Here is a 27,503-nt window from a genome sequence, read left to right as displayed (position 1 = left end):
GTGGCTGGTTGGTTGGGTTGGGGTTTTTTGGGGTGGGGGGGGGTGTTTTATGTAAGATGTGCTAAGGGGTTTGAAGGTGCTGTGGGTGCCCGCAGCGCTGGCACAGCCCCGGCACGGGCAGGGCGGCCCCGGCCGGGCTGAGGGAACCGGGAGCGGCTGCCCGAGGCTGGAGCGGTGGCGCAGGAGCCGGAGGGCCGCTCTTCAGGAGGAGCGGCCGCGCTGCCCTGGAGCCGAGCTGGGCACAGCGATGGCCTCGGGGCGCTGTCAGCCGCAGCGATTCCCGATGCTGCCACAGCGCTTGGCGGGCGGCTTCCAGGAGTATTCCCGGGGAGTGCCGGGCTGAGGTAAGAGCGCGGGTGCCTCGGAGGCTGCGAGGGCTCTGCCGGGCGGGCAGGGGCGCGGAGCGGGGCCGGGCGGGCCCTCGGGGCCTTGCCGGGGGTGACCTCGGCTGGACGGGCCGGGGCCGCGGCCGAGCGCCGCCGCCTTTGGCCGGGAGCCTCCCGGGCAGAGCTCTGTGCTCGGTGCCGAGGCCCGGGCGGCCCGGGGAGCTCTCGGTGGCCCCTGGGCTCCGGCACAGGAGGGCCCGTGTGGCCGGGCCGGCGCCGTGTCCCCAGCGCGGCCCGAGGGGAACAGCCCGACCCGGCCGCGGCCTTTCAGGCCTGGGGCTGCTCGGGGGGATGGGCTGAGCTGGGCTCAGCGGGAAATGGCTGAGGGAGAGCGGCTGAAGCATTTTCACAGCTCCAGTGGGAAACTCTTTACAGCACCATGTGCTGTATGGTGTTAGAGATGGTGTCCAGTAGAAGGGGAATTCCTTCAAGACACTTGAATTAAGAGTTGATTTAAACATTTTTGTGGGCCTGTAAAAAGCTTTTGTTGCAGTGCAGCTCCCAGACAGCCCCTGGTGCCCGGCTGGGCCGTGTCTCTGGGGCACAAACACCCGCGGAAGGAGCTGGGCCCTCGGGGCTGCTGGTGCTGCTCACGGAGCCTCCTTGCAAAGGGGATCCAGGGAGATCCACAGGCAGAGGCACCTCAGCTCCACACTGTGGCTCTCTAGGGCTTGTTCTGGAAAAATGACCTTCTGGGAACTCAGAGTTCACTGTAACTGGAAGGGATTAACTATTGCAGCACTGTAAGGCTTCTTGCCTCCAATTAAGAGGATTTGTTTAAGTTTTCTAAAGGCTGTGTTGTGACTCTATGATCTGTGGAGAGCGTCTTTGTGCATTAAGTGCAGGTCTGCCCATCACAGATGATCATTGCCACTGGGTGTCACAAAACCTCTCCTGATAAAACCAACTCCATGGCAAAATAAGTTTCCAAAGAGCAAGAATTCTTCTTTTCTCTGTCCTGCATGTTTAAGGAGCTCAGATTTTCGCAAAAAGGTTTCTTTCTACTTACTCCTTGAACAATGAACAAAGGAGCACCAAGAGTTTTGCCAGTTCTTTCTTAGTTTTCCAAACTCTTTTCTAAGAGCCTGGCAAAATGGTATCTGGCAGCTGAGAATCCGTGGGATCGAGACTCTTGTCTGTGATAAAAGATCATGGGAATTAAGTGCCTCAATACCTTTGAGGCCCTGGACTTTTCATTCAGTCTTCGGCCTGGGGCTGGATTTTCCCTTTCTTTCAGTCTTTTTGTTTTAAAATTCCCCTTGAATCAGAAAATGCCATGACCTGATGTGGTTTCTGTAAGGATGAGTGAGGTTCTTCCCTTGCAAAGCAAAGGCAGTGGCCAAAAGGCAGCTCAGCCTCAGCAGGGACCGCGCCCATGAGCTGGAGCCGCCGGTGGAGCATCAGCTTGAGATAAACAAAATTGCCCAATCAAAATTTATAAAGAAATGACATTTATTATGCGACCGAAATATCGGTCTAAAAAGCCACGATCGAGAAAAGCAGCTCCAAGCCCGGCGTGAACACGCATAGATGTGATCTCTATCGCACCAGACATCCCAAGTTCCTGACTGCTGCTTTGGCTGGTCCCTTCTTATACAGTTTTTGGGTGAAGTCCGAATTAATTCTATTCTTCTCATATTCATGAAGTTTTCCCGGAGTTGGACTGCACAAAGCCTTTCCTGAGTCTGATGAATCGTCCATCCTGGGTGATGAGTGGGTCATTTCTGCTGATGGATGGGCCATCTCTGGTTCCTGGAACAGTTATTTTTAGTTCCCGGAATGTCCGATTCCTTATCAGATGAGATGTAGATACCAGAAGGTGTTGATCAAATCGTCATAGTGCAAATGTCCCGGTGATAAGATCCAACCCCACCTAGGTCGAATCCTCACTTATTGTGAGAGAACTTCTTTTGGTGTTGTGAAGTTTTTCTCTCAGCCAAGCCGGTGGGGGCGTTTTGGAACTTTGTCTCTACGTGGTTTGATTACATTCTAGTTTTATATATAACAGCACGAATTACATACTTTATTTATAACAAGCTGCTCTGGTGGTCTCTGGGTAGAAGCAGGGCTGTCCTCTGCTCCCGCTGACAGCTCCGGCGGCTCTGGGAACCTGCGTGCCTGGGCAGCCCCAGCGGTGCCAGATGTGCCCGGGCGGCCCCAGCGGTGCCAGATGTGCCCCCGGGCAGCCCCAGCGGTGCCAGATGTGCCCGGGCGGCCCCAGCGGTGCCAGATGCGCCCGGGCAGCCCCAGCGGTGCCAGATGTGCCCGGGTAGCCCCAGCAGTGCCAGATGCGCCCGGGCAGCCCCAGCGGTGCCAGATGTGCCCCCGGGCAGCCCCAGCGGTGCCAGATGCGCCCGGGCAGCCCCAGCAGTGCCAGATGTGCCCCCGGGCAGCCCCAGCGGTGCCAAATGTGCCCCCGGGCAGCCCCAGCGGTGCCAAATGTGTCCCCGGGCAGCCCCAGCGGTGCCAGATGTGCCCCCGGGCAGCCCCAGCGGTGCCAGATGTGCCCGGGCAGCCCCAGCAGTGCCAGATGTGCCCGGGCGGCTCCAGCGGTGCCAGATGTGCCCCCGGGACAGGCGCTGCCGTGGGAGGGCGAGACGTGGGGCTGAGCCCGAGAGGGGCTCTGCAGGAGGCAGGGGCAGCTCCGCTCCTCCCTGCAGGGTTTGTGCCCTGCTCGGAACCAGTTCCCATCCAGTGGGGGAAAATACCGCCCTCGGGGCACGCAGGAGAACAAAGAGCTTCCCACCCTTAATCCCGGCCCAGCAGCTGGGCTCCGTTTTGCTTTCTCCCGTTCCCCTCCTGTTGTGTTTCTGCCCTTGCAGCTTCCGCCGCCTCCAGGGTCCGGCTGCCGCTTTTCCCCTTGGGAGCGTCGCGGCGGCCGCAGGGAAGGCAAGGGCGGCTCCGTTCCGCGCAGCTGAGCGTGGGGGACCCCCGAGTCCAGAGCTGCTCGGGCCACAGTCAAGGCAGCAGGATGTGACAGAGCTTGGACACAGGATACGCTCAGAGCAGAAGACTGGTGTTGCTTACAGTGTTAAAGTAAATACAGTGTAGTAAAATTGATCACAGCTGAATGAAGTTTAAATTGAAGTTCCTACAACTCACATTTTATACCATAAAGTACAATTTAATACAGCTGACATTTTAAACAAATACAGCTTAAAAGTTTGCAACATTAAATACAATTTAAATTGAAATTCATACAAGTTAAAATTAATACAAGTAAATCCAATTTAATGCAATGTAAACCTTATTTCATATAACAGTTAATGCAAGTAAATACTATTTAACGTCATTTAAATTTAAACTGATACAACTTAGTTTTATGCAATTAAATATAATTTAGTACAATTTAAATTCATACAACTAAAGTTAATGCAAGTAAATACTATTTGATACCATTTAAATTAGTATAACTTAAATTTATGCACCTAAATACAGTTAAATACAAGTTTAGATTCATATAATTTTAATACAAGTAAATACAAATGAATGCAATCTGAATTTAAATTCATACAACTTAAAGTTAATGCAAGTAAATACTATTTAATACCACTTAAATTTAAACTAATACAACTTAAATTTATACAGTTAAATACAGTTTAATACGATATGTTTAAATTCATACAACTTAAAATTAATAAAAGTAAATACAAATGAATGCAATCTGAATTTAATACAACTTAAAGTTAATGCAAGTAAATACTACTTAATACCACTTTGATTTAAATTAATACAAGTTAAATTTATATAGTTAAATACAATTGAATATAATTTAAATTAATACAACTTCAAGTTAATATAATTTAAAATAAGATTAACATCTATCAAATTGATATCAATAGCTACAAAATACCTACAAAATCAACTTTTTGCAAAAGCTATGCGTCTTTTTTTTGGCCCTGTGACCAAACTTCGTGGGTTGGGAATGAACATGTTTGTATTTTTCAGTCTCAAATATCTCTGTCCCCTTGGAGTCCAGTTCCTGTTTCTCATTCCAGGTATTTGCATGCGTGGGGTCCTTAAGTAATGCTCTTCTCCTTCCCTCAGGTACTCTTCAATTAGTGCCACCTGCAATTAGAAGGAAGTGGTGTCCCAAGCAACTCCATTCACCTCGATAAAATCTTTAAAAGCTTCTGCAGTTAGTTTATTTCAAAACTAATAGTCATTAGAAACAGAAATACATGAAGGCTCCTCTTGGGCAACTGGCTGCAGCAGTGGTACCTGACTTTGTCATTATTTTTGTTTTCTCCATTTCTGTTTGGATTCAGTTACTTCATTGCTGTGGAACAGACTCCCTTCCCACGGAGCTCCACTCAAGATGCAAACCCTGCATCATGGGAGAATCTACAGAATCAATCTGCCCATTGCATTTTAAGCTGAAATAATTTAAAAAAAAACCAAACTCCTGCTCTGCCGTGCTGACAGGCATCCAGTGCAGTGTGGCTTCTTCAGGCACAGCACAGAAGAATGGACTGGGAATTAATCCAAGCATGGCTTCCTCTTGTATTGAGCCGTGTCCTGAGTTGTCCCTAAAGTGCTCCTCAGCCCTGGCCTTGGATTGGAGCTGTGCCACACACTCTGGCCATGGTTTGGGTTGGTGAGGGGGATGTGTTTTTGAGAGAGGCAAGCAGGAAAGTTTATGCACAATTCCATCTGCTGCCCTGGGGGGGCTGAGGGCACAAGGGGTCTGGGAGAGAAGCTCTGCCTCCTCCTCATGCCCACAGGGCTGGCAAAGGGGACCTGTTCAGGGGATGGGCTGCAGATAGCACCGTGCATGATGCCATGGAAAAGAGTTTTCTGCGGTGCTGGTGAAGCTTGATGGGCACTTGTGCCTGGGCTGTGGCTCCTTTGCTGCCAAGAGATCCATGGCCACAGGTGCACAGGAAGCTTTGGGCTCTCCAAAGAACCTCATGGATTGGCTTTGCTGTGATGTGCTTGGCATAAAAACATGCAGAGGATCACAGAGAGGATTCCTGGTGCCAGCCTCATTTTGAAGAAGTTGAAATAAAAGCCTAGGAAATCATGGACTGGCCAAAAGCATATGGGAAGTCTGGGGAAGACTGATCCTGTAGTAGAAAGGTCCAGTGCAGGGCTTGGCGCTATTAACCATAACCACTGAGCCCCCAGGACTCTTCAGCCAGAGACCAAATTAAAATGTCTGCACAACATTCCTCTGCCTGTTCTATTTTGGGGGTAGTGTTGGTGTCTGGGTGAGCACAAAGGGCAGAAAGAGGAAGGAAAACATGTCCCAGGTGATGGGTGGGGTGTGGAGTGGGGGCAAAGGGGACACTGGAACAGCAGCAGAATTTACAGCAGCTCCTTTAGGACCATCCAGCAGTGTCTGCCCTGCTGGGGATGCCACCAGGGATCAGCAGAGGAATGATGTTCCTACCTGGAACTGTGGTTTGGCATGGTCTGCCTGTGCTTTTCATATTTATAGAATAGGTGTTGGCTCCAGCCCCCCAAATAAGAACTAATCTGGCACATCAGTTGCTGACATCATTGCCTGACACTGCACTGACACCAGTGCCTGGTGCAGCTGAACAGCTGGGATGGTGTTTGCACAGCAGGGATGCAGTCAGACCCTCGCTGACTCCCAAGCCTGAGCATGGACAGAGGTCAAGGGACGGAATCAGGTTTCACCTGGCACATCCTCTCTTTTCTGCCTTTTGAACAGAGTTAGAGACATTTCCTGCCCAAGGAACAATCTGCTCTCCTGCCCTTTGCTGCAGGCTGTTACCTTCTGTATTTTAGTCCACACACGCTCTCCAGTTCTTCCTGCGAGGATGTCCGCAGCATCTGCCATCAGTGACTGCAGCTGTGGCACCGAGATACAAACAATTGGTGTGGAATTCAGAGAGAAATCATTTCGCTGAATACACAAATTATATCCTAATTAAAATCATTTGCACTCTGATGATTTTGTGACTCATCTTTCACACAGTGAGCACAGCCAACTCATCTTTGCTTCAGCCGTTGCACTGCGTTCTTGTGGATCTAAAATATTGTAGTAATGCCTCCCCACAGTCCCCTTCCAGGGTAGTCCTGGCATTGCCTCACCCTGCACCCTTCCCAACTCCTGGAAAATGGTTCAGATACTCTTAATTCAGAGACAGAGAGACAAGGATTGGATCCAGGGTGTCCTGCCCTTAGCATCAGTGTTTAGGAACAAACTGGGGAAAGCTGGTTCTTGAGACCTGTGCTATTGCTGCACTCTAAAAAATTCTCTTCCAAAATGTTGAGTTAGTTAAAGTGAATCCAAACAAAAGTTTTTGGAGTCTCTTCCCAAGCATTTGACTCATGACAAGGAATTAAGATCTACTGGCACTATGTAAATACCAACATTCCTGGGTGTGCTGCAACACAGTTGGAGGCACAAGGCTTCCCCAAAGGCATCCCTTTGGGGGAGGAAGAGAGACACCATCTGCCACTGATGCAGAGCAAGAAGGAGATGTTTCCCCCCCCCTCTTTTTTCCCCAACCCCCTTGGATACCATCACTTTTGGCCTCGTTGGCTCCAGCCATCATCCCACTGCTGACCCTTGCTGGAGCTGGGTTGGGTCAGCCAAGCGCCCAGTCCATGTTTCTCATGGGTTCTTCACTGTCTTGGGGCACCTCTGCAGCAAGTCTGACAAGTTACCATGAGCAGGCAGACAGGTTTGTTCTGAGACAGGAAGTATGTAGTGCATGGACCCAGCACAGAAAATCAATTTTCCCTCCTTTCCCCCTCTCCTCAGCTCTACCCGGATTCAGGCTGTTTTGCTGCAGGTGCCTTCTGAGGTCAGAGATGTCAAGGCAGCATGATCTGAATCACTGCAATCATTTTTCCAGACTGATTTGGGGAGGTTTCGGGGCCAGAGAAGGGATTTTCCATAGATACTGACAGGTGAATCCTGGTGGCTCTATCAACCACCCTTGCAGGTGATCAGCACCTCCTCTGTCAAAGCACTGAAGGAGGATTTGAGAACTCTTTCAGGTCCCCACATTGGACAAACAACTTCCAGAGCACAGGGTGGAAATACAGAACTCTGCCCTGGCCCTTCCTGCTCTGTCTCCCAGCTTGCAGAGGCCAAAACAAGTGTTGGAAATCAAAACTTACCAGCTTGTTATCCTCCTGAGAGACTCTCTGCAGGTAGGGAGCAGTCGCCAGCTCAGCCATTGCCTGGGTCATCACCTGGGCCTGTTCCTCCCCTCTCTGCAGGCGGCTGAGCAGGCTGGCGTGGTGGAACTGCTCGATGGCCCGTGCACATGGGCCACGCTCATCCTGTTTGCCCAGGAAAAGAGAGGAGGTGAGAGGAGAGGCACAGGGAGCACCCTGATCCTTGGACTCCTGTGCCTCAAGGCTTCTCATCTGTGTTTGTGCTGGTCCTGCTCTCAGCAGTGTGCCATCCAGCACCTTTCAGGCCACGCTGCTGGGACAGGCTTTAGAGAGGGAACAAAAAGACTTTCTTGCTATAACCTCTCTAGTAGGACTAGGAAAATAAAGATGTCATCATGATACACGGGAAGGGGAGACAGCAGATGACAAACACGAATGCAGTTTTCTCCTTTGGAAAGGGCTTTTCCATCACCCCCTCCATTGAACATCACCTGACTTTCCTGGATGGCTTTTCCAGTCTCAGGAAGGGTGTCAGCTCATGGTTTGGGCACAGACAGGCCAATCTGTGGTTTCAAAGACAGACCCTGGAGGAACTAAAACCTACAGAGGTGGTCTCTGACCTCCAGGCAGCCAGGAACATGTCAGGCTTGAAGCATGTTCAGGCTTTCCCTTCACATCTTAGCCAGAGCGGTGTGTGGATAAATGACGTAGTGAACTCCAGGCTGTGTGGCTGCAAAACCGAGGGGGCAGAATTAACTTTTCTTAACTGTTCCCATGGTTTAATGAGCTTGACTTTAGCACTGAGATGGTTTGGTCAAAACCAACCTGAGCAGAACAAGAAGTTGGATTGCACGTTTGCATCCGCAAATGAGGAAGAGGGCAGCAGAAAGAAATGTTTGTTCTGTTAAATCCCAAATATATTATTTTTTCCTCTCCAAGTAAGTTGTAATGCTTGAGTCTGTAGCTGAAGTTCGACCATTTTTAATTTAGCTTATGTGTGATGGAAATAAGACAGCATCATGTTTGTAGCTTGAAGACAATTGTGGAATACATTAAAGAAAACAAAAGTGGCCCAATCTCTGTCAGTGCCATACAGAGGGATGAGTCCCCAGCAGCAGAGCATCTCTGGCTTTGTGCCCATCTCTCCTCCCAGGTAGAACTGGCACTGCCATCTGCTCCTTGAGTCAGAGGTTCGGTCTTGGTGGGATCACTGAACGCTCTGTAAACTGAAGGGAAAGGGAATATGTTTCCCCTGATGATGGATGTGGACCTGGCAGCTGTTTGTTCCAACTCAGTGACTCTCTCTTCTTTCCTGGGGCTTTCCTCCTCTCCATGGCAGGTCCCACACTGATCCCTGGGACTGGTTATGAACCCATAGGCCCACGTTTCAGCCCAGTTCCCTGTCCTTCCTGCTGTGGAGGTGGCACCAGGGTAGCCCTTGCCTAAACCACGGGGCTGCTGTGCCAGCCTCCTTGAAAAAAAAGTCAGTTGGCTGCTGCCTTCAGTGGTGCTGGGGTTTTACCCTGGCTTTTCTGGGATTGCACTTGTGTTTCAGCAAGAATATTTAAATGTAAAGGTGTAAAGCTCATAGAAAATACTGGGGTGTGGCAGCAGTGTAAATGCCCACAGTGGGGACTGGCTTGGGCAGTCCTAAGGCAGCACTCTGTTCTCATCTCTGACAGGATGAATTTCTTTTCCCTGTGCCCTGGAAACCAGACCTCACTGCTTATCTCCGCTTGAACTGTGTGTTCCTGTTCCTCCAAATTAATTTACAGAAGAGGGGAGTCATGAGGAGTGCAAAACCTGCCTGATTTCAAAGTTTTTTCTCTTCCTGTTACTCTTTTGAGACTGCAGTAGTTGCAATAGAGAAATCTCACCTCCAAAAGCAAAGAGAGAAGTGGGGGGTCAAAAAAAAATTTAAATTGCAGTTTTTCTGGGGGTCTTAGAAAAACCAGGATTTTATTGTGTATCCAGTATCCAACCCACACTCTGTTTGTAGTTGTAACTTCTCAAAGTGCATCGAAGGGAATGCCCCCAGCAGGAACAGATCCCTCCCCTTTCCCAAAGCTGCCACTTGCATTACTCTGCACATTGGGAACTGGGGCTTTTGGTCATCCAGAGCCAAGAGCAAAGGGCTTCAGGAAAGCACTGGAAAGAAGCAGCTGTGTTTCCTCAGGGACATCTGCCCTCCATCCACTCCCCTCACCCCCGTGTGGATGCTTTTGGCCAAGCCCTGCACACCTTTCCCTGTGCTGAGTGCGTGAGTTCTGGTGCTTACTGCTGCTCCAGCAACTGCCCTCTAGAAGGAAAGAAGTCAGAGCTTCCCCAGATCTCTAGCTCACGTTTCTTTTTTCAGGAGAATAATTTAAGAATTGCATGAAAACAGTCTCGTCTATGTGCAAATTTGATTGTTGACCTTTGTGCTAATTGGCAGCCAGGGTGCGAAAAGCTGTGTCCATTATGGCAGAAAGGATGGAGCAGAGGTAACTACCATCACCTGGCTTATGGTTGTAACAGATGGGAGGATTATTTCACATCCTTCATTCCACAGGGATCCAGATCTCAATCACTAGAAGTGTTTCAAGTAGCAATGATTAACTCTTGATGGAGCTCTGGGTGGGAGGCTCAGTCCACTATGGGTATGAAACAGAGTGAGTATCTGTGTTGGTGGTTATGTGAAGTAGGGATATAATATCATAGGCCATAAAGATTGCCAAAAATTGCCAAGTGGAGGGATTCTCAAGTGGTCACTGTTAAGTCATTAGGACTCCTTTTCAGAAGTGTCTAAACCCACTGGAGCTCTGTTCCTAATACAATTCACGGAGCATTTGTGGACAGTGGAGGAGCATGTGCAGCAGGAATTACCCCCCAACAGCACACGTCCTTCCCACACACCACATACCAGAAAGGGAATGGGATACTCACCTTTATTTTAGTGCTTCCTATAAAAGCCATGGCTGCCATGATCTTTTTCCCAGTGTTCTGCCAAAATGTTTCTTCTTCCTCCATGCTGGGACTGAAAGCTCTTTTCCGGCCTATGAAGCGAAATTACAGAACCACAGAGGCTGTTTACTCATCTCCCTTTTCTTTAGGGGATCTGGCAGGATGTTGGGTGAACTGGAGGAGGAGTGGAGGGGATGGGAAGAGCTGGGCCATCAAGGTGGCTGGCATGGAGAAACAGGTCCTGAGACACCCCTCACCCTCTCATTTAGTAAGGATTGTGGGGGTCACCCCTGAGCCAGGCCAGTTCCTAAGCAAGTTGGCATACCTGGAAAGACTGGCAGTTTTCGAGTTACAGACGTTTCCACGGTTTTTCCAATCTCTTTGTTTCTGAAGCCCAGAGTCAGTAAGTACTGCTGGTCAGGTTGAGATTCAGCCCTCTCTGGCAACAGGTGAATTCCATGAGGATCTGCATAGGGAAAGGAAAATAATTTCCACTGTCATATTTCTTTTCAGCTGTAAGAGAAGTTACTTTTTTGGAGAAAAATAAGGGAAGTCAGAGTGAAATGGTCTCCAGAAACCTTGCAAAACACAGATGACAAAACCAACACATCCAGCTCTCACTGGGCTTTGAATCTTAGGGCTCTGCAGCCTTTTGCATCAACTGCTTTAATTTTTCTGATGCTTGAGATAAAGCATATTCTGCCCAATACCCCACAGTGTCTGGAGCCCAAGCAGCTCAAACTCTCCAACTGTCTCCAACTCTTTTGAATTCAGCCACACAAACACAGTCCACAGTGCTTAAGGGCAGCTGAAAACTGATGTTACCTGTAAATACGTGCTGCACGTAATCAGGGTGCTTCTCAGCAAAGCTTTTGTTGGCCTCCTTTATTTTGTCAGTCTTGTTCTCTTTCTTAAAAGGTGTGTACAGAACAGAAAAAGAGACTTCTCCACTAAGGGCTTCTTGAGTCAGAGCCTAAAAAAGGGCAAAGAAATGATACATTTAGTTTAAAAAACCCAAACAAAACAACCAGGTCGTTTGGATGAAGACTCCATGAGCCAGGAGTTGGTCTCAGTGGTCCTTGGGGATCCCTCCCAGCTTGGCATATCCTGTGATTCCTCGCCAGGCTGTCAGTTGTTACCTGCCAGTACAGCTGGATGAGGTCACTGGTCTCCAGCTCAGCACCTTCAGCCAAGACGTACAGATACTGCGCGACCATGGCGCTCCTGAGGACAAAAGCAGCAGAAGTGTGTGCAGGCAGAGAAGGGGATCTGTGGCCAGACTGAAAGGAGGTCCTGTTCACAGAGTGTCATGTGAGGTTTATACCAAAGGTTACACAGAACTCCAAGTCCTTGTCCAGCTTTTAGAAAAGTACCAGCAAACACATTTTTAGCTCGCTAAACTCTTGCCAGCAAATAGCCCTGGATGTCATTTAGGGCCGCAAGTGGGATTATTCACATTAGCATGAACTGGGAAGACTGGAGCTCTGCTGCCCCTGAGATCACATACACAAAGCCAGTGCAAAGCTCCTATGGATTTTGGAAAAGCCTGGCTCTTGGAGGACGTGTCACTGCCGAGAGCTGCAAGGGAAGGGATGCAGAGGAGCCCTGTGGAAGCCCAAGCAGCAGAAGTACCTTGCAGCCTCCGAGTATCTGTGCAGGCACCGAAAGCAAACGGCTTGGCGCAGGTGACTGCGGAAGTGAGAGGGGTTCTGAATGATGCTCCTTGGAGACAGAAGAGGAATGGACAAGCTTAGACTGAGGTTTCTTACGTCATTAAAGCTTCTAAGAATCAAATGGTGACTGAGGCAGACACTATATGCACTTCTGCTCTACAACTCAATGCTACATCTCCAGTGTCAGGTGAACTCTCTGTCTCCCTCTCCCTCTCTCTCCAGCTGTGATCGATGAAGAAAATATTACTAAAAATATTACTTAAAGGTTAATTTCATTGTGGTTTTATCCTAAATGCAATTTCATTAGGGGTTTGTGTATTCTAGAAGAAATGTTTCAGGGGTAATATTCTCTCTTGCCTTTGGCGTGTAGGTAGCATAAGTAAAACTGCTACAGCACAAGTTCTTGTTAACCCCCAGCTCCCCAGGCAGGAGCAGCAGGTGTCTGGCCCATCTCCCTGGAAACATTGTGTGTCTGGAATGTTTCAGGAGGTGAACCTGAGTTATTTTGAAATACTCTTTGTACAAGGCATAGGTGCAATGTGGGTGAACCTTGGCCTGTGTATTAGACCCGTCACTTCAACAGATGCGATTAGTCCAATCTAAACACCAGTGCCACATGTAAGGTGTGTTTTCCTGATCCTTCTTTTCTCACCATTAGACTGGTTCTTCCTGCACTACAGTTATTCCTAGTCTTTGTTTCATGTTGGATTTCAGTCTTAGCAGTGAATCTAATCCATATTTTCTCTTACCTGTGTGAATGATGCAGAGCAAGGTCAGGCTGCCCCAGTTTTAAGTAGCAGATGACGAGCTTTGACTCAATCCAACTGGCAAGCCTGGAAATAACATCTGGAGAGGACTTCAAGGGGTCCTCTGTAGCAAAGCCTTTACTGCAAAGCTGCACATGAAACAAAACCATGATTTCCAAATATTAGAATACACCATTTGCTAGGTGGAAATACTTTTTGTGACTGATCAGTGGAGAAAACTGAAGTCTAATAGACTGTGGCTTTAACTAAAGTCAGCATTACAAAAATCAGGACAGAAAGGTCTTTCAGGGATGTTTTGTTTTTTGCTTCTGGGGAAAGCTGGATTAAGAGACTGCTGAGAAGCCCCAGCCCTACAATTCTGTGATGTCCCAGTCACTCTGTCCACAATCCCAGGGATTCATTTCTTCATCCCTTTTCCTGGTACGTCCATTCACCAGCCTTTCCTCTTAGGAGGAGACAAGCCCTCCTTTCCTCTTAAGTGACCCGTGGTGCTGTCCCTACCACAGCTCATTTCAGAATATCGGGGGCAAAAAAGCACTTAAAAATGATGATACTTTATCATTTTACTCACTAGCTGCTGTAATACTTATCACTTTAAAAAAATTACTTCAGTATTGTAGAAAAAAACAGTTAGGAATAGGATATTTGGGGATAGGATATTTGCTTGTGAACTGAAAAGCCCCTAATATTTGACAAATGCTTTTGAATGAAGTTTGGCAGAACAGTGCTAAAAGAAGTGCAGTCGGTCCCTTTCTCAGGGTTTGAAGTGCCTGGCTGAAGAGATTGGAGTCAGAGTGGAGAGAAAGCATTAGCTAGGGCAGAGTGAAAACTCCCAAGTATTGAGAGGGCATTTGTTGCTGATTAAACAACGCTGGGATTAAAAAGAGGAGCATTTTGTTCATGCTATGGGACTTCAATTTCCTCCACACATTAATACAGTTAAGAACTTGGAGAAAAATACAAAATTACCTGAGATTCTTTGGTTCAGTCCAACACCTCCCCCCTTCTGCGGTTTATTTATAACTCCCAATTTTCCCATTTCAGGTGAAATTGCATCTCAGGATTTCTCTTCAACCCTGGGCATTCCAGGTTGGTGCTCCTGGTTCCCTTTGCTATCCCTGCCCCCAGGGAGTGCCGGGACAGCCCCGCCGTGGCTTTACTGGGGGGTCACAGCCCTTTAGCCCCGTACCTCCCGTGCCGTGGAGAAGTTGGCCGCGGCTGCTGCGAAATCGCGCTGCCGGTACCGAGCGCTGCCGCCCCGCAGGGCGGCCTGGAGCCCAGCGGCAGCGCGGGGCCACACGCTGTCCCCCCCGGCTGGGGCAGGAGGCTGGCCCGCTGCTGCTGGCACTGCAGGCACCAGCAGCTCGCCGGGCTCCCACTCGGGGTCCGCCTCATCAGCGCAGATCAGCTCCGCTTCTATTTCCCGGAGCCTGGAGAGAGGAATGTGAAGCGGAGCGCCCGGGAATGTCACTGTGCCGCTCTCTGCTGGCGTTTCTGCGTTTGTCCCGGACAGATTTCCATGGCTTTCTGCGTTATCTGCGCCACTCTGCGGTCGTTCTTTGTGCTTTTCTGCCTCCTGCAAGAGAAGAAGCAGGAGGTGAGAGGAGAATCGTGGGATTTAAAGTCATTTCAGAGAACCCCAGCATGATCTGGGTTGGAAGGGACCTCAAGGATCATCTCATTCCAACTCCCTGCCATGGGCAGGGTCACCTTCCACTATCCCAGGTCACTCCAAGCCCCGTCCAGCCTGGCCTTGGACACTTACAGGAACGGGGCAGCCACTGCTTCTCTGGGCAACCTGTGCCAGGGCCTCAGCACCCTCACAGCCAAGAGTTTCTTCCTAATATCCAATCTAAATCTCTTTCAGCTTAAAGCCATTCCCCTTTGTGCTTGTCACAACTTGACTTGGCAAAATGTCCCAAGAAAGCTTTGTTTTGTTTCCAGAAGTGATTTCTGAAAATGCTTTACCATGGATTTTAGCACCAAATAGGGTGACATGAAGGGGCAATATGTTAAAATTAGTTGCCTTTCATTCTTTTAACTTTACTGGATGCATTGGGATAAATAGATTTGGAACATATTATTACATTAAATTGAATGAAGAAAAAAACCAGAATGAAATAAAATGCAAGTATCTGGGAAAAAAATGTCTTTTCATAGTCCTGAGTGGAGATCTAATGTTCCTTCTCTGCATTATCCTGCTAAAAGGAGGGCAGGTATTCTGTCCTATGAATCACTCCACACCAAGCCTAGGGACACTTGTGAGACGGAGTCCAAGAGCAGGCATTTGCTTTATTCGGTGCCGGGTGTGCAGGGATCGCTCCTCCTAGCACACACCCACCCCAGGCACACAGCAGATTACAATATATGGTTACATTTTATGTATATTCATTATTTTCTTTAGAAAAGGTGTGGTTATGCAAGCTATTTTTTGGAACTCATTATTATCATTAGCACACGCAGAGCGCAGGGCTCCCTGGTGGTTGTGCTGAGGAAGGCTTCAAGTCTTCCTCGGGGTGTCTTGATGAAGGCCGTGTGTCTTCTCCTGTGCACTTTTCACCTTTCTCCTCTAGGCGTGCACAGTCTCAGCTGTTTCAGCAGTTTCTTCACTGGTTTTAGCAAGCTTTGTCCTTCATTCTTGCAAGTTTTGTCTTGCCAAGTTACGTTCCGTGTCTTAAGCTTATGGCTAACATTTGCTAACTTTTAACACTGTATCTTATGCTTTCATAACGCTTTCACAAGTACAGTGATCTTAACCTTTTCACCTATTCCAAAGTACCACCTGAGATGCCTCTTCTCATCCCAACAAGAATGGGTGTTCACTGATGGAGAACCAATTTCAAAATCTACTTAAACATATGAAATCTATTTCTACACTGAGCACATTGCATATGCTTAGGACATGGATTACTGTGACCACAGCAGAATTAAACAGTGCCATCTGAGATCAGATTCCTGTTAGAGTTGTACATGTTCACTGTCAAAGATGTTGTTAAACTGACCAAGCAGAGGAAAGAAGTCTCCTCTGAGGTACAGTGGGGATCCAGAAGTCAGGCACAGAGAAATGAACCCCACTCAGGGACAGGAGAGTCATGGCTGAGCAGCTTCCCCCTTCAGGGTTCCTGCAGTTCCTTTCCCTTAAGTCCCATTTCAAAACGGTCCTGAGTCAGCTCAGCAGAGTTGTACTCACCTCAGAGGCTGAGGAAGATCCTTGTTGACGAGACATGTGAGAAGGGAACTGCTGGCTCAGTCCAAGCTCCTGGACCACCTGGAAGAACACAGGGATGAGCACACTCAGGTTTGCATGGCTGTCCCTGAGGCAGTTGGTCCTAAATGTTTTCCCAGCCTTCCTCAGCTAGAAATTCCAGCTCAGCTCTTCCTCCCCTCCTTAGGGATCCTTTCAGCCCCAGAGTTTGAAAATGGAACAACCAACCTGCAGGAAGTGTCTTACCTGATTAGAAGGGAAGTTGTTCAGAGCCCCATCCAACCTGACCTTGAATATTTCCAGGGCAACCTCTGATTGCTGTGGGCAACCTGTACCAGGGCCTCTCCACCCTCCTCGCCATTCCTCCTCCAGGGAGGAATTTCTTCTCAATATCCAATCAAACCCTGCCCTTTGTCAGCTGGAAGCCATTCCTCCTTGTGCTGTCCCTGCAGGTCCTTGCAAAGTCCCTCCCCGGCTCTTCCTGAGTCCCTTCAGGTGCTGGAAGGAGCTCTAAGGTCTCTCCCAAGCCTTCTTCAGGCAGACTGGTCCCAGCTGTCCCAGCCTTTCCCATAGCAGAAGTGCTCCAGCCCCCTGAGCACCCTCTCATCCTTCCTGTGGGCTCCTCTGGGCCGCAAGGAATCATCTGGGAGGGGACTGGGAGAAACCCACTGCAGCCTCTGGGAGGTGCTGAGGCTGGCTGTAAACTGGCGTTCTGGGAATGCAGTGAAAAGCTGCTCCCTCGTTAGTGGCCGTGGTGATGGGAGGAGGAGATGTGGGTGTGCCCTGGCATGGCCAGGAGTCCCCGTTCCCTGCCAGGCCTGTCCCCAGGCCAGCACCAAAGCTGCCACCAGCTCTGGAACAGCCCCCCGGGAATGCCCTGTTGTTCCCAAAGGGAACTGGTCCCCGTGGGACAGCCCAGGCCCACCCAGAGCCCCTCTGAGCCTGGCACAGGGAGAGCTGCCCCTTCCCCACCCACCTGCTGGGGCTCCATCAGCCGTTCTGGCAGTTGCTGGGCTCCAGTTCCACATCCAGGGCAGTTGAGAGTCCCTGCCCCAGCCCAACTGCTCCCTGCCCCAGCCCAACTGCTCCCTGCCCCCGCCAGCCCTTCCCCAGCGCCCGGGGCCCCACGGCCTGGCCACCCCAAACACGATGGGGCACATCGGGCACCGCTCCTGCCCCGCAGCTGCTGCTCGGGAAGGTGGGAATGGCTCCGGGCCCAGGTCCACTGAGGGCAGTCAGGAGCTCCCAAATCAATCCCTCCTTCCCCTCCTGGGCTTCACCGGCAGCTGGGCAGGGGCTGACACTGCGCTGGGCTTGTGCTTGTGTTTAAAATGATCCCAAGGACCATTTTCCTGTGGGGGAGCAGCTGTCACTGTGCAATTGGTGGCTGAAAGGGATGTGACCCAGGTCCAAACGTGTCTCTGTCATTTCAGACAGCATGTCTCTGGTTTTCAGAGCTGCTGAACACAACTCTGCTGAAGTTAAACACAGGCTTTGGTGTCAATCACTTTGAAAACCAAACTCAGAATTTGTAACAGCTCTCATCTTGTCTCCGCCTGGTGTTGTCCATAATTAGATTTAAGATTTTTTTAGATTTTCCTGTGAAAGGGCATTTCAATGTGTTCTTCCTGCAAGTATTGCAGGCAAGTGACCAGTTTTACTTGTGCCTTACTTTCAAGCCTGGGAGTATCTGACTTTCATTAAAGTCATTTTTAAATGCACCTCAAAGCTTAAATAACTCAAAGCATCTTTCTTCCCAGCAAGAATATAATAGGTCTTTGGTTCAATCTGCCTTAAAAAAAATTGAGGTTGACCATGAAAAATATCTTAAAAAATATGAATTTGTTTGTTTGTTTGTTCCTAATCTGAATGTCCAACTGGACAAGCCCTCCTGTGGTTTGGTGCAGAAATTCAAGTCAGATTTCTTTAGTGCCTCTGAACTTACAGGATAATTTGATTGCTTTTTTCAGCAGCCTAATGACAGTAAAAAAAAATGAGGTTTGTCTTTTTGGTATGGTGGAAGTCTTTTATTATTTATTTATTTTTATTTTTCAAGACTCTCAAATCTTGCACTTTATTAATAGTGGCTACAGTAAAATTAAAATAAGTCCTTCATTGCAATGGAGAAGGTACAAATTTTGCAGCTGCTTGCCCTGCCCTGTTCTATGTCATTGCTGTGTGTGAAGCCTCTGGGCTTCTGCTTCTGGGGTTCCCTCTTTCACTGGTTTTGGAAATTTGATGGCACTGCTCACATTTTAGAAAGAAGAGTTCATTCCAATTAAATTTATTGCCTGAGCTCTTCCAGTCCAGGTGCTTGAAGCTTGTTTTCTAATGTTGTTGGTTTTCTCAGCTTCTGTTAATATTTGTGATTTTATAACGAAATGTTCTTGGATGTCATTTTGCAAGATTCTGTAATCAGCTTGCTATTTTGCTCTTGGATTTCTTAATGCTGGCTCAGAACTGAATGCAGCATTTTGGGAGGGAACCCGTCAGTCTGAGATAGGATTCTCTCAGCAGCAGCTGATTTGCACATCTGAACTAAGGTAACAGGAAGCCGCGAACTGAACATCCCGCCCTTTGCAGAACCCCCAGGGCTCAGTGTGGGGGGAGCTGGTGACATCTCTGCCGTCCCCAGGCCCCGCTGTCTCTGTATCCCTGTGGCTAGTGGGCAGCGGGAGCTGGTGCGATGGGCACGTGGAGATCCTGCAGTGCTGGACATGGGGCAGAGTCCTGGACGAGCAGGGGGACGTGCAGGGCCAGCGGGGTGTGCCGGCAGCTGCGGGGCGGCGAGGCAGAGACAGCCGACACTCCCCGAAACCTCAGCGGGACCGGGACCCGTGGGGCTGTGAGGGGGCCCTGGGGAGGGCACGAGGCCGACCTGGCCCTGTGCAGCCCCTCCCGGCCCGAGCGGGCACCGTCTGCACAGGTCGTGGAGGATGTGGGACTCATTTCTTGTGTTTTACTGTTTATGGTGTTTCACCTCCGGAGTTTGGTGGGGGTTTTGGTTTGTGGTTATTTGTTTATTTATTTTGTTGCTGGTGGGTTTAGTTTGGGGTTTTGGGAGGGGTAGAGGGGAGGTGGTTCTTTTGTTATTATTTTTAATTAATATCTTTTCAGTTTTTTAATTAGCAGAAACCCTTCCCTGCCTGTTTGCAGCCAGATCTAGGGTGAAAGGAGGTGGAAGTTGTTGCAAAGGAGCTGTGACCTCACTACAGAATTCAGAAGTCTCATGTGACAGAAAGTGAGGCAGGTCCCAGGTAGCCACTGAGAGAAAGGGCCGGGGGGTGGAGGTGATGGGCAGAGCTGTCCATCCCGTGTTGGGCCACGAGGAACTGTTTCTCCATTGGTCACGATCTCCTTAGGAAACCCTGGATCAAGGTCAGCTGCACAATGCTGTTGTCATGTCTTCAAAGGGGTTATTGGAATCTTTCTCTTTATCTCTAATCCTCCAATGTCTAATTAGCTGTATAATCCTTGAGGACTTGACAAAGGGGGTGGGAAGGTAACGACTCATTAGGCCTTTCTTCATTTTAATGAGCCCTGCAGTGTATTTGGTGTTCTGAGTCCAGGATCCTCAGGTCCTGAGAGGAGATAGCAGCAGTCCCTCAAGAAATCCAAGACAGAAGACAAACCCAAAGTGTCTTGGAGCATCAGAAAGCCCTTTCTGATGGAGCCTCCCCAGGGCCTCGTTCGAGCCAGTCACTGGAGGCTGTGATTGCAGGCAGGCAGAGGCACTGGGCAGGTGGCTCTGGTGCTGAGCAAAGCCTTTGTTTGATGGAGCAGAAGGGCCAAGGCCTGAATCCCAGCCTCTGGGATGGGAGATCCTGTCCCTCCCAGAGCCCAGGGCTCTCCCTGGAGGCAGCCTGGGCTGTGATGGGCAGTGCCCAGGGAAGGACAGCAGTGTAACAATGCCCAGCGTCCCCAGGGCTGCCTGGACACAGCCCCGGTGCCACGAGGACAGCCTGTCTCCTCACAGACCTCACTGGTGCAGACAACTGCCATGGCCAAAGGCACCAAGAGCTCAGGCCCTTGCAGGCAGCTTCAAAGCTCTTGGGGAAGGACCCTCTGGGAAGGCCAGGACTGGGAGTCCTCTTTCCTCATCAGCCTCATCCTCTCTCAAGCACTCAGCCCAGCCCTGTTTGCTCTTTCATCACCGCCCCAGGTTTGGATTCCTTTGCACCAGCTGCTGCCTTTCTGAGCCTTGGTAATTCTACCCAGGCCAGCAGTGCCATGAAATGAGTCTCTTCCTACCATGAGCTCTGCTGGCCTGCTGCTCCTCACACTGTCATCCAAGAGATCCCACCATGAGGAAGAGATTTTTTACACGGAGGGTGGTGACAGCAAGGAACAGGCTGCCCAGGGAGCTGTTGGGTGCCTCATCCGTGGGAACATCCAGAGCCACGTTGGACAGGGCTTTGAGCAGCTTGCTCTGCTTGAAGATGTCCCTGCCCATGGCACCTTTAAAGGTCCTTTCCAACCCAGCCCATTCTATGATTCCATCATTCCATGATCCCATGAGCGACTGCGCTTCAGGATGAGCCATCCTCACCCATCCCTGAGCAGCTGGCACAAGGGACCTTGAGTGCAGAGGGACCTTGACATGTTCAGGGATTTGGCCAATGTAAACATCCTGGTGATTTTCCCTAATCCCTCAACTCTTAGGTTGAGACTTCAGGAATGTAGTCAAAATGATGAGGTTTCAACCTAAAGAGACAAATTCAACCACATGAATTTTGGAGACCCAATTCTGCATTCATGCCAACGTATTTAGCTCCTCAGCCTGTCTTCAAGTAGATTCTGCAGAGTCTAGAGCCATGTGCATGGACAGGCACAGTCCCTCCCAGAGGAAGGGTGTATGACCATCTCCTAGGCTGACATGCACATAGGAGGCCACCAGCCCCAGTGCCCACTTGGGCCAGGCCTCCGGGATGGGTGCGACTCATTCAGCAGGACCCTCTATTCCTGCAACAGCTCCTTGGGCTTCCTCTACCCTTCCCAGCGGCTCCCAAAATGCTGGGAGCTTTGCTTTTGGCTTTATCCGTACATCCTGGGGCAAGGTGTGCTAAATTCCTGCTTTGCAACTTGCCCTGTTTGCATGTCCTGTTTGCTGCCTCTTTGTGCTGGAGTTCTGTCTGTTCAGCCAGCAGAGGATGCTTATTTCACGGGAACGTGGAGAGATCCTTCTTGTCCTGGCAGGAGGCTTTCCTGCAAGGCCTGTAAGATCTCCTGAGCTCCTTCAACCTTCAGAGCTGCCTTTACCATGGCACCTCTTGGATCAGTCTCCCAGTACATCGAATTCTTCTCCTCTGGAGTGCCCTGGCCCACACCCTGCTGCTGCCCTTGCTCCCTGCCCTTTGGCATGTGAGACGCCCCGATTTCATTGTCATGACAGCCAAGGTGGACACTGCTGACCCCATTCCTGAGCAGCTTCTCCTGTTGGTCAGCTCCAAGTCCTTTCTTAGCCCACCTGGCAGCCCATCCAAGGAGTTGTCCAAAACCCCTTCAGGCTGTTGGCACCCCATTGCTTTGCTTGGCCAGGGAATGCCAGGACAATTCTAGTCCTCCATAGGAACCTGCTCCTTTTCCTGGAGATGTGGGACCACCTCTGGCATTTGTGCCTGACCTTTGACCAGCTCACTCCTGCCTTCTGTCCTCTTTAATTCCTATGGGAGCTGAGAGAATACACTCACACACAGGTGTCTATTCCATGCACACATGTACAGAGGCAAGAGGAAACTCACCTGCTGTGGCTTAGTGGAAGGTGTGGGATGGGAACTGGGTGTCCCTCAAATGCTGGGAACACAAACCCAGGATGAGATGCCTCCACTGGCCCATCTGGATCCCTTCCCTCAGCAGGGGTAAAGGAGATCCCATCCTGGGGAGATCACTGCCTGGGTGTCCTGTGCAAGAACAAGATGAAAAAGGATATTGAGTTGCAACTTCACCTCTGAGAGGAGGAATGATACCTCTGGAAATAAGTTAGTCTCCCCAGTGGAGGCAGTGAAACCTCAGTGCATGCTTCAGGCCGTTTGACAGCAGTTCCCTTGGAGCCCCAGGGACACCTGGTGGGAGCCTCGAGGGCGAGGGGAAAGTGCTGCCTGGGGCTGTTGCTGCGCTGCTGAGCTGGGCTGGGCTCTGGGGCTGGAGGCAGCTCCTGGCCAGAGCAGCACCGCAGAGAGACAGCTCTGCCCAGGAGCAGCTCCTGGGCACAGCCCAGCAGGGCTGGGGCACAGCCGGCAGGCACCCAGGGCACGGGAGGGAGGCAGAGAGAGGGGAAGGGCAGGCTGGGCTGGGAGTACAGAGAAGAGCTCCCTCGGAGCCAAGGCTTTGCTGCCCCTGCCAGGGTCAGTGTCTGGCTGCAGGGCAGTGCAGCTGCCTGGAATGCTATCCCGGAGCTGGCACAGCCCCCAGCCTGCGGCTTCCCTGCTGCACTGCCAGAGGCACAGGGCGTGTGGGCATGGCTGCAAGCTGTGGAGCTTCGTGTGCTGCCAGCGGTGCCCAGGAAGGAGAGGGGGCTTCTGGTTTCAGGAGGTCTTCTCCCAGCTCTGCATCACCCCCAGGACATTGCTGAGGGCACTTGGCAAGGGAAAGGTCAAGGGAGGGATTACTATAAAGATAAGGAGCTTCCCTGAGTCTGTGATTTCAGTTTCATATTCTTGGGGAATTGGGGATAGAAAATAAAAAGGGGCTCTCCTTCTGGAACAAGTCACTGAGAACCCTGAGCTGTAGCTTTGAATGACCAGTAGGTCTGATTGAAGCCTCTGAAAGTGCCTTCAGCCATTCCTCTGCTGATAGAAGCACAAGCATCACCTCTGCTGGACCCATCAGGTTGCTGTGTCCTGCCCTTTCCCACCTGCAAACAGGAAGACGTGTCCAGCCAGCGCCCTGCCAACAGGCAGGTTTCTGGAGGGCCACGGTGAGTGCAGGGATGTTGTGCTGGGTTCTCTGAACGCTGACAGGGGAAAAAACGCTTCCCTGAGGAAAAACCCCAGGCAGCAGAGATAATGGAGTGAGGGAAAACTCTAACCAGAAATGCTGTGTGGGGGAGACTTCAGAGAACTCTGTGTGACCCCCTCCAGTGCAGAGCCCTTCCTCTGAGCAAGCCCCCTTTGCCTCCTCCTCTTGCACCCAGCCAAGCCTCTGCCCTCAATACTGTGGGGCCAAGACCAAGATCCAAGATCCCCGTCCTGTGCAGGCAGAGCTGCAGCAGAGCCGTGGGGCAGCTCTGCAGCCCTGGGCCCCGTCCCTTCTGCAGAGCACAGGGCTGGGGAGCAGCCGCCCAGCACCGGTGGTGTCTGGGTGGTGGCACAGCTGGGTGAGGCTAATGCTGTCCTCACTGCCCAGCTGCCCCTGCCCTGGCCTCTCTCAGCCACAACCTCTCTTTGTGTTTCCTTGCTCCTCCACTATTACTGCATCCTGCAGCCGCAGGGAGGAGAGGAGAGAGATCCAGCAGGCAGGAATTGTGCAGCAAGATTGGTTTATTTAATTATTTTACAAACTCTTTTATAGACTTTTTTCTTCACAGTCCAATTGGACAAAGGATCAGCCACCCCTTGGGGGTGATTGGCTAAAATCCTAAAACATGCATTGTCAAAATATTTTTCTACTGTACCATAAACAAGGCTTTTGCAAGGTCACAGGTGTTCATAGTTTATAGAACTCTGCTACTATCTTCTGTGAGAGAGAAAAGTCTCTCACGGACTTAGAAAATAGCAAGAAAAATTCTTGCTAGCAGCATTTTTGTATCCACACAACCTCTCTTTGTGTTTCCTTGCTCCTCCACCTGTCTGTGGTTTTGCTGTTGTTATTGAGTTCTTGCTCTCATTCTCCTTGGGGTTGGGATTTTCAGTTGCACAGTCAACTCTGATTCTTCCAGTCCTTTTCTACAGCCATGTCCATGGCAAGAAGCTTCCCAACTTTCTTCTACACTGTGGGGCTGTAGGCAATCATTCTGTTTGTTGTTTGGGAATGAGCAATTCTCCCTTACTGAGATGCAATCCTGTACATCCTTCTTGGGTGTCCTTCCAAGCTCTGAACTGCCCTGCAAGGTGCAAACCTGTCTCAAGTATCTTTGTGTTCTCTGAAAGGCTCACGAAGAAGCAGAGACGATGGAGGAGGTGGTGGTGGGTTGGTGAATTGAGCCGTGTGTGTCCTTGGCTGGAAGTGGGGTGCTGAGACCTTGAGGGAGGGTGAGACATTTCCTGGTCTGCAGTGGACCTCTCTGCTCCCAGCAGTGTCTGGTGGCTTTTCAGTGTAACATGGGAGCATAATCGCGCTCCATTTAAGAAAGGTGCAGCCGTGAGGCATCTGGGGATAGGACAGAGGGACAGAGGAGCTCTCACTGCGTGCTGAGCCTCAGGCAATAATGCTCTTGTCTTGCAGGACTCACTTTGTTCTTTGCAGTAGAAATGCTGAGTGTTTCTGACATGCAAGGACACTCAGGTAGAGGGGGAAGAACTGCAGAAAAATCCAAATTTCCCATCCATCCCCTTTGGTTAGCATTGGGTTGCAGGTGCTGACCAGCCCTTCTGTGCTAGCAGCAGTTTCAAGTGAAAAAGGTGAAGCCAGAGCACTGTCTGCTATTCCCAAAATTCCCCTGAAGTCAATGCTGCAGAGCTGGGCCAATTCCTCAGCAGCTGTGGGCAGAGGATCTGCTCCTCACAGGACACTCATCCAGCACCAAGCAGAGCTCCAGGCACAGAGCTGAAGGCAACAGTCCTACGAAGGGAAAGTGGGTCTGAGTAGCAGGGGGATGGTCTCTGAGAAATGCCTCTCATTTTCCTCAGAGAAATCTCTGGAATTTGTCACTGTTTTTTCTCCTTCCTACCAAGAGGGACAAAATGTTCAACAGCAGCTCCATCAGCCAGTTACTTGTCCTGGCATTGGCAGACACGCGGCAGCTGCAGCTCCTGCACTTCTGCCTCTTCCTGGGCATCTCCCTGGCTGCCCTCCTGGCCAACGGCCTCATCATCAGTGCCGGAGCCTGCGGCCAGCACCTGCCCAGCCCCGTGTTCTTCTTCCTGCTCAGCCTGGCCCTCAGCGACCTGGGCTCCATCTGCACCACTGTCCCCAAGGCCATGCACAATTCCCTCTGGGCACCAGGCACATCTCCTACTCAGCATGTGCTGCTCAGGTGTTTCTGTTTGTCTTCTTTGTGGGAGTAGAGCTTTCCCTCCTCCTCATCATGTGCTACGACCGCTACGTGTCCATCTGCAGAGCCCTGCACTACGGGGCCCTCCTGGGCAGCAGAGCTTGTGCCCACATGGCAGCAGCTGCCTGGGCCAGTGCCTTTCTCTACGCTCTCATGCACACGGCCAATACATTTCCCCTGCCCCTGTGCCAGGCCAATGGCCTGGGCCACTTCTTCTGGGAAATCCCACACATCCTCAAACTCTCCTGCTCACACTCACATTACCTGTGGGAAGTTTGGCTTATTGTGGTGTCTGTTTAGACTTTGGCTGTTTTGTGTTCACTGTGGTGTCCATGTGCAGATCTTCAGGGCTGTGCTGAGGGTCCCCTCTGAGCAGGAGCCTCTTCCATGACCATCTGAAGCCCCCCTGCATCTCCTCGCCATCCCTGGATCTGCTGGTGGCAGTTCTGTACTCAGTGGTGCTTCCAGCACTGAACCCCCTCATCTACAGCCTGAGGAACCAGGAGCTCAAGGAGGCCATTAGGAAACTGATTTTAGGAACCTCTTCTGGTAGCTTTTAATCTCTTTTCACAAATGACTCTCATAGTATTGCCCTGGAGACCTGAACCTCCTTGTTTGTTGGTTTTTTTATTACTATTATCATTAACTGTATTGTTATTTGTGTTTATTATTTTCCTAAATGACTATTTAGATTTAGACTATTTAGATTTAGGATGAACCAGCTCTGCATCACCTGGATGTGTCTAAAAGGGCCCAGAGCTGATGCTTTCATAGCATCTTGGCAATAAAGTGGGATCTCCCCAGTGCACTGACTGAAGGTTTGGCTCTTTTTCCAAGTTCATGTCAATTTAAGCCAAGAGAATTTCCCCACCTAAAGGGTCTGTAGCTCCATGGATTTTGGAGAGGGAAAGTGCTCACATCAGTAGCTGCTAAAGCCCAAGAATTTGATTTGGACAAACCCACTGTTGTATGGTGACAGTGGAGATGGTGACAGGTCACTGAGGAACATACCCAAGACTGTCCCACATGGCACAGGGCACAGAATGTTCTCCAGGACAAGAATCTGGAGCTGCCTGGACAGCCCACAGTATCTGCAGGCCTGTGTGAGCCTGGGCTGGGCAGTGACTGGAGCCCCACCAAGGCACAGATCAGCCAAGGTGTTGACCCCCAAAGGGAAAGCACTAAATCCCTGCATCTGCAAGGAAACACAGATGGACACAGCAAACCGTACCCAGAGCAGCTTCAACAGGGAAAGGAGCCTTGACAGCCACCGCACACCTGCAGATCCCCCCCCAAACCCAGGAGCAACACTAATGGCCCCCTCCTGTTCCCTCTGCGGCTGCTCTGGTGTGCAGGTCACAAGTGCTGCAGGTGTCTCCTGCAGCACAGACCCGCAGGCACACACACACAGGCTCTGTCCAGTCTGGGACAGGCATTTGGGGCTGCCCAGGTGCCCTGCCCAGACTTGGGGCTGTTGCCATGAGTGGCTGTGCTGGAAGGGGCTGGTTCAGGCTGGTTCCAGCTGGGTCTGGGCATGGGAGTCTTCATGGCAATGGCCTGGGCTGGCTGATGTGTGGCTTCAGGGTGTGCAGGGAGCACTGTGACACTGCAGGGCCCCATGGAACCAAGGGGACATTGTGACCTCTGGGCCCTGCCGTGCCCCTGGAGTGTTTCAGGAGCCCCGGGGTGCCCAGGGCAGCAGAGCAGAGCCCCTGGCTCAGGAGGCAGCAGCTCCCCGGGCGGGCAGAGGAGGGACGCGCTAGCCAGGTAACAAGAAGCCCGGAGGTCTGGCTGCACCCTCTGTGTCTGCAGCTCCACGGAAGAGAGTGAGCTCCTCACCCAAAGGAGCTTGTCCTGGGCAAGCTGTCAGGGTGCATCAGCAGAGGCAGAGAAGGAAGGAGGGGACTCTTCGTATAGGCTCCACAAGCAGGTTTATTTGCAGGGGAAGGGACTAGGGATGAAGAGCCGATTTTTGAAGAGGGTCCAGGGATTTTATACTCAGGGCAGGTGTACTAGTTTGAAAACAAACTAGTGGGAGACACAAAGTCAGAATAACAATTTAATAGGGAAATAAAATAAGGAAAAAAAGAAAACGAAAATAAAGGCAGAAAACACTGGGTTAAACTGACAGTCAGGATACAACCAGACACCCTGTTAATCAGGGTGGTGGTAGCAGTCTGGTAGAATGGTGGCTGCAGTCCTCCTGAAGCGGTGATCTGGTAGAAAAAAGGGGCTGCTCTTCCTCAGAAGGTCCAGTGGTGGCTGTGTAGCTCCTGTCCT

General features: G+C 50.6%; 1 protein-coding gene and 1 pseudogene across 1 annotated transcript; one reads left to right on the top strand and one right to left on the bottom strand.

Annotated features, from left to right (window-relative positions):
- Positions 1-4,247: 4,247 nt before the first annotated feature.
- Positions 4,248-16,454, bottom strand: SPATA16 (spermatogenesis associated 16). Its single transcript, XM_068998239.1, is given in 12 exon segments — positions 4,248-4,454; positions 6,127-6,204; positions 7,485-7,649; positions 10,410-10,519; positions 10,753-10,893; positions 11,253-11,400; positions 11,567-11,651; positions 12,060-12,149; positions 12,850-12,995; positions 14,057-14,443; positions 16,058-16,139; positions 16,315-16,454. Coding segments are annotated over 12 exon segments (1,758 nt in total). The 5' UTR covers positions 16,434-16,454.
- Positions 16,455-25,149: 8,695 nt separating this feature from the next.
- LOC138100298 (olfactory receptor 14C36-like) lies at positions 25,150-25,783 on the top strand (annotated as a pseudogene).
- The last annotated feature ends 1,720 nt before the right edge of the window (positions 25,784-27,503 follow it).

This window comes from Aphelocoma coerulescens, chromosome 31 (assembly GCF_041296385.1).
Source record: "Aphelocoma coerulescens isolate FSJ_1873_10779 chromosome 31, UR_Acoe_1.0, whole genome shotgun sequence".
NCBI lineage: Eukaryota > Metazoa > Chordata > Aves > Passeriformes > Corvidae > Aphelocoma > Aphelocoma coerulescens.
The sequence above is the reverse complement of the archived record's forward strand: the minus strand, read 5'-3'. Positions and strand labels throughout refer to the sequence as shown.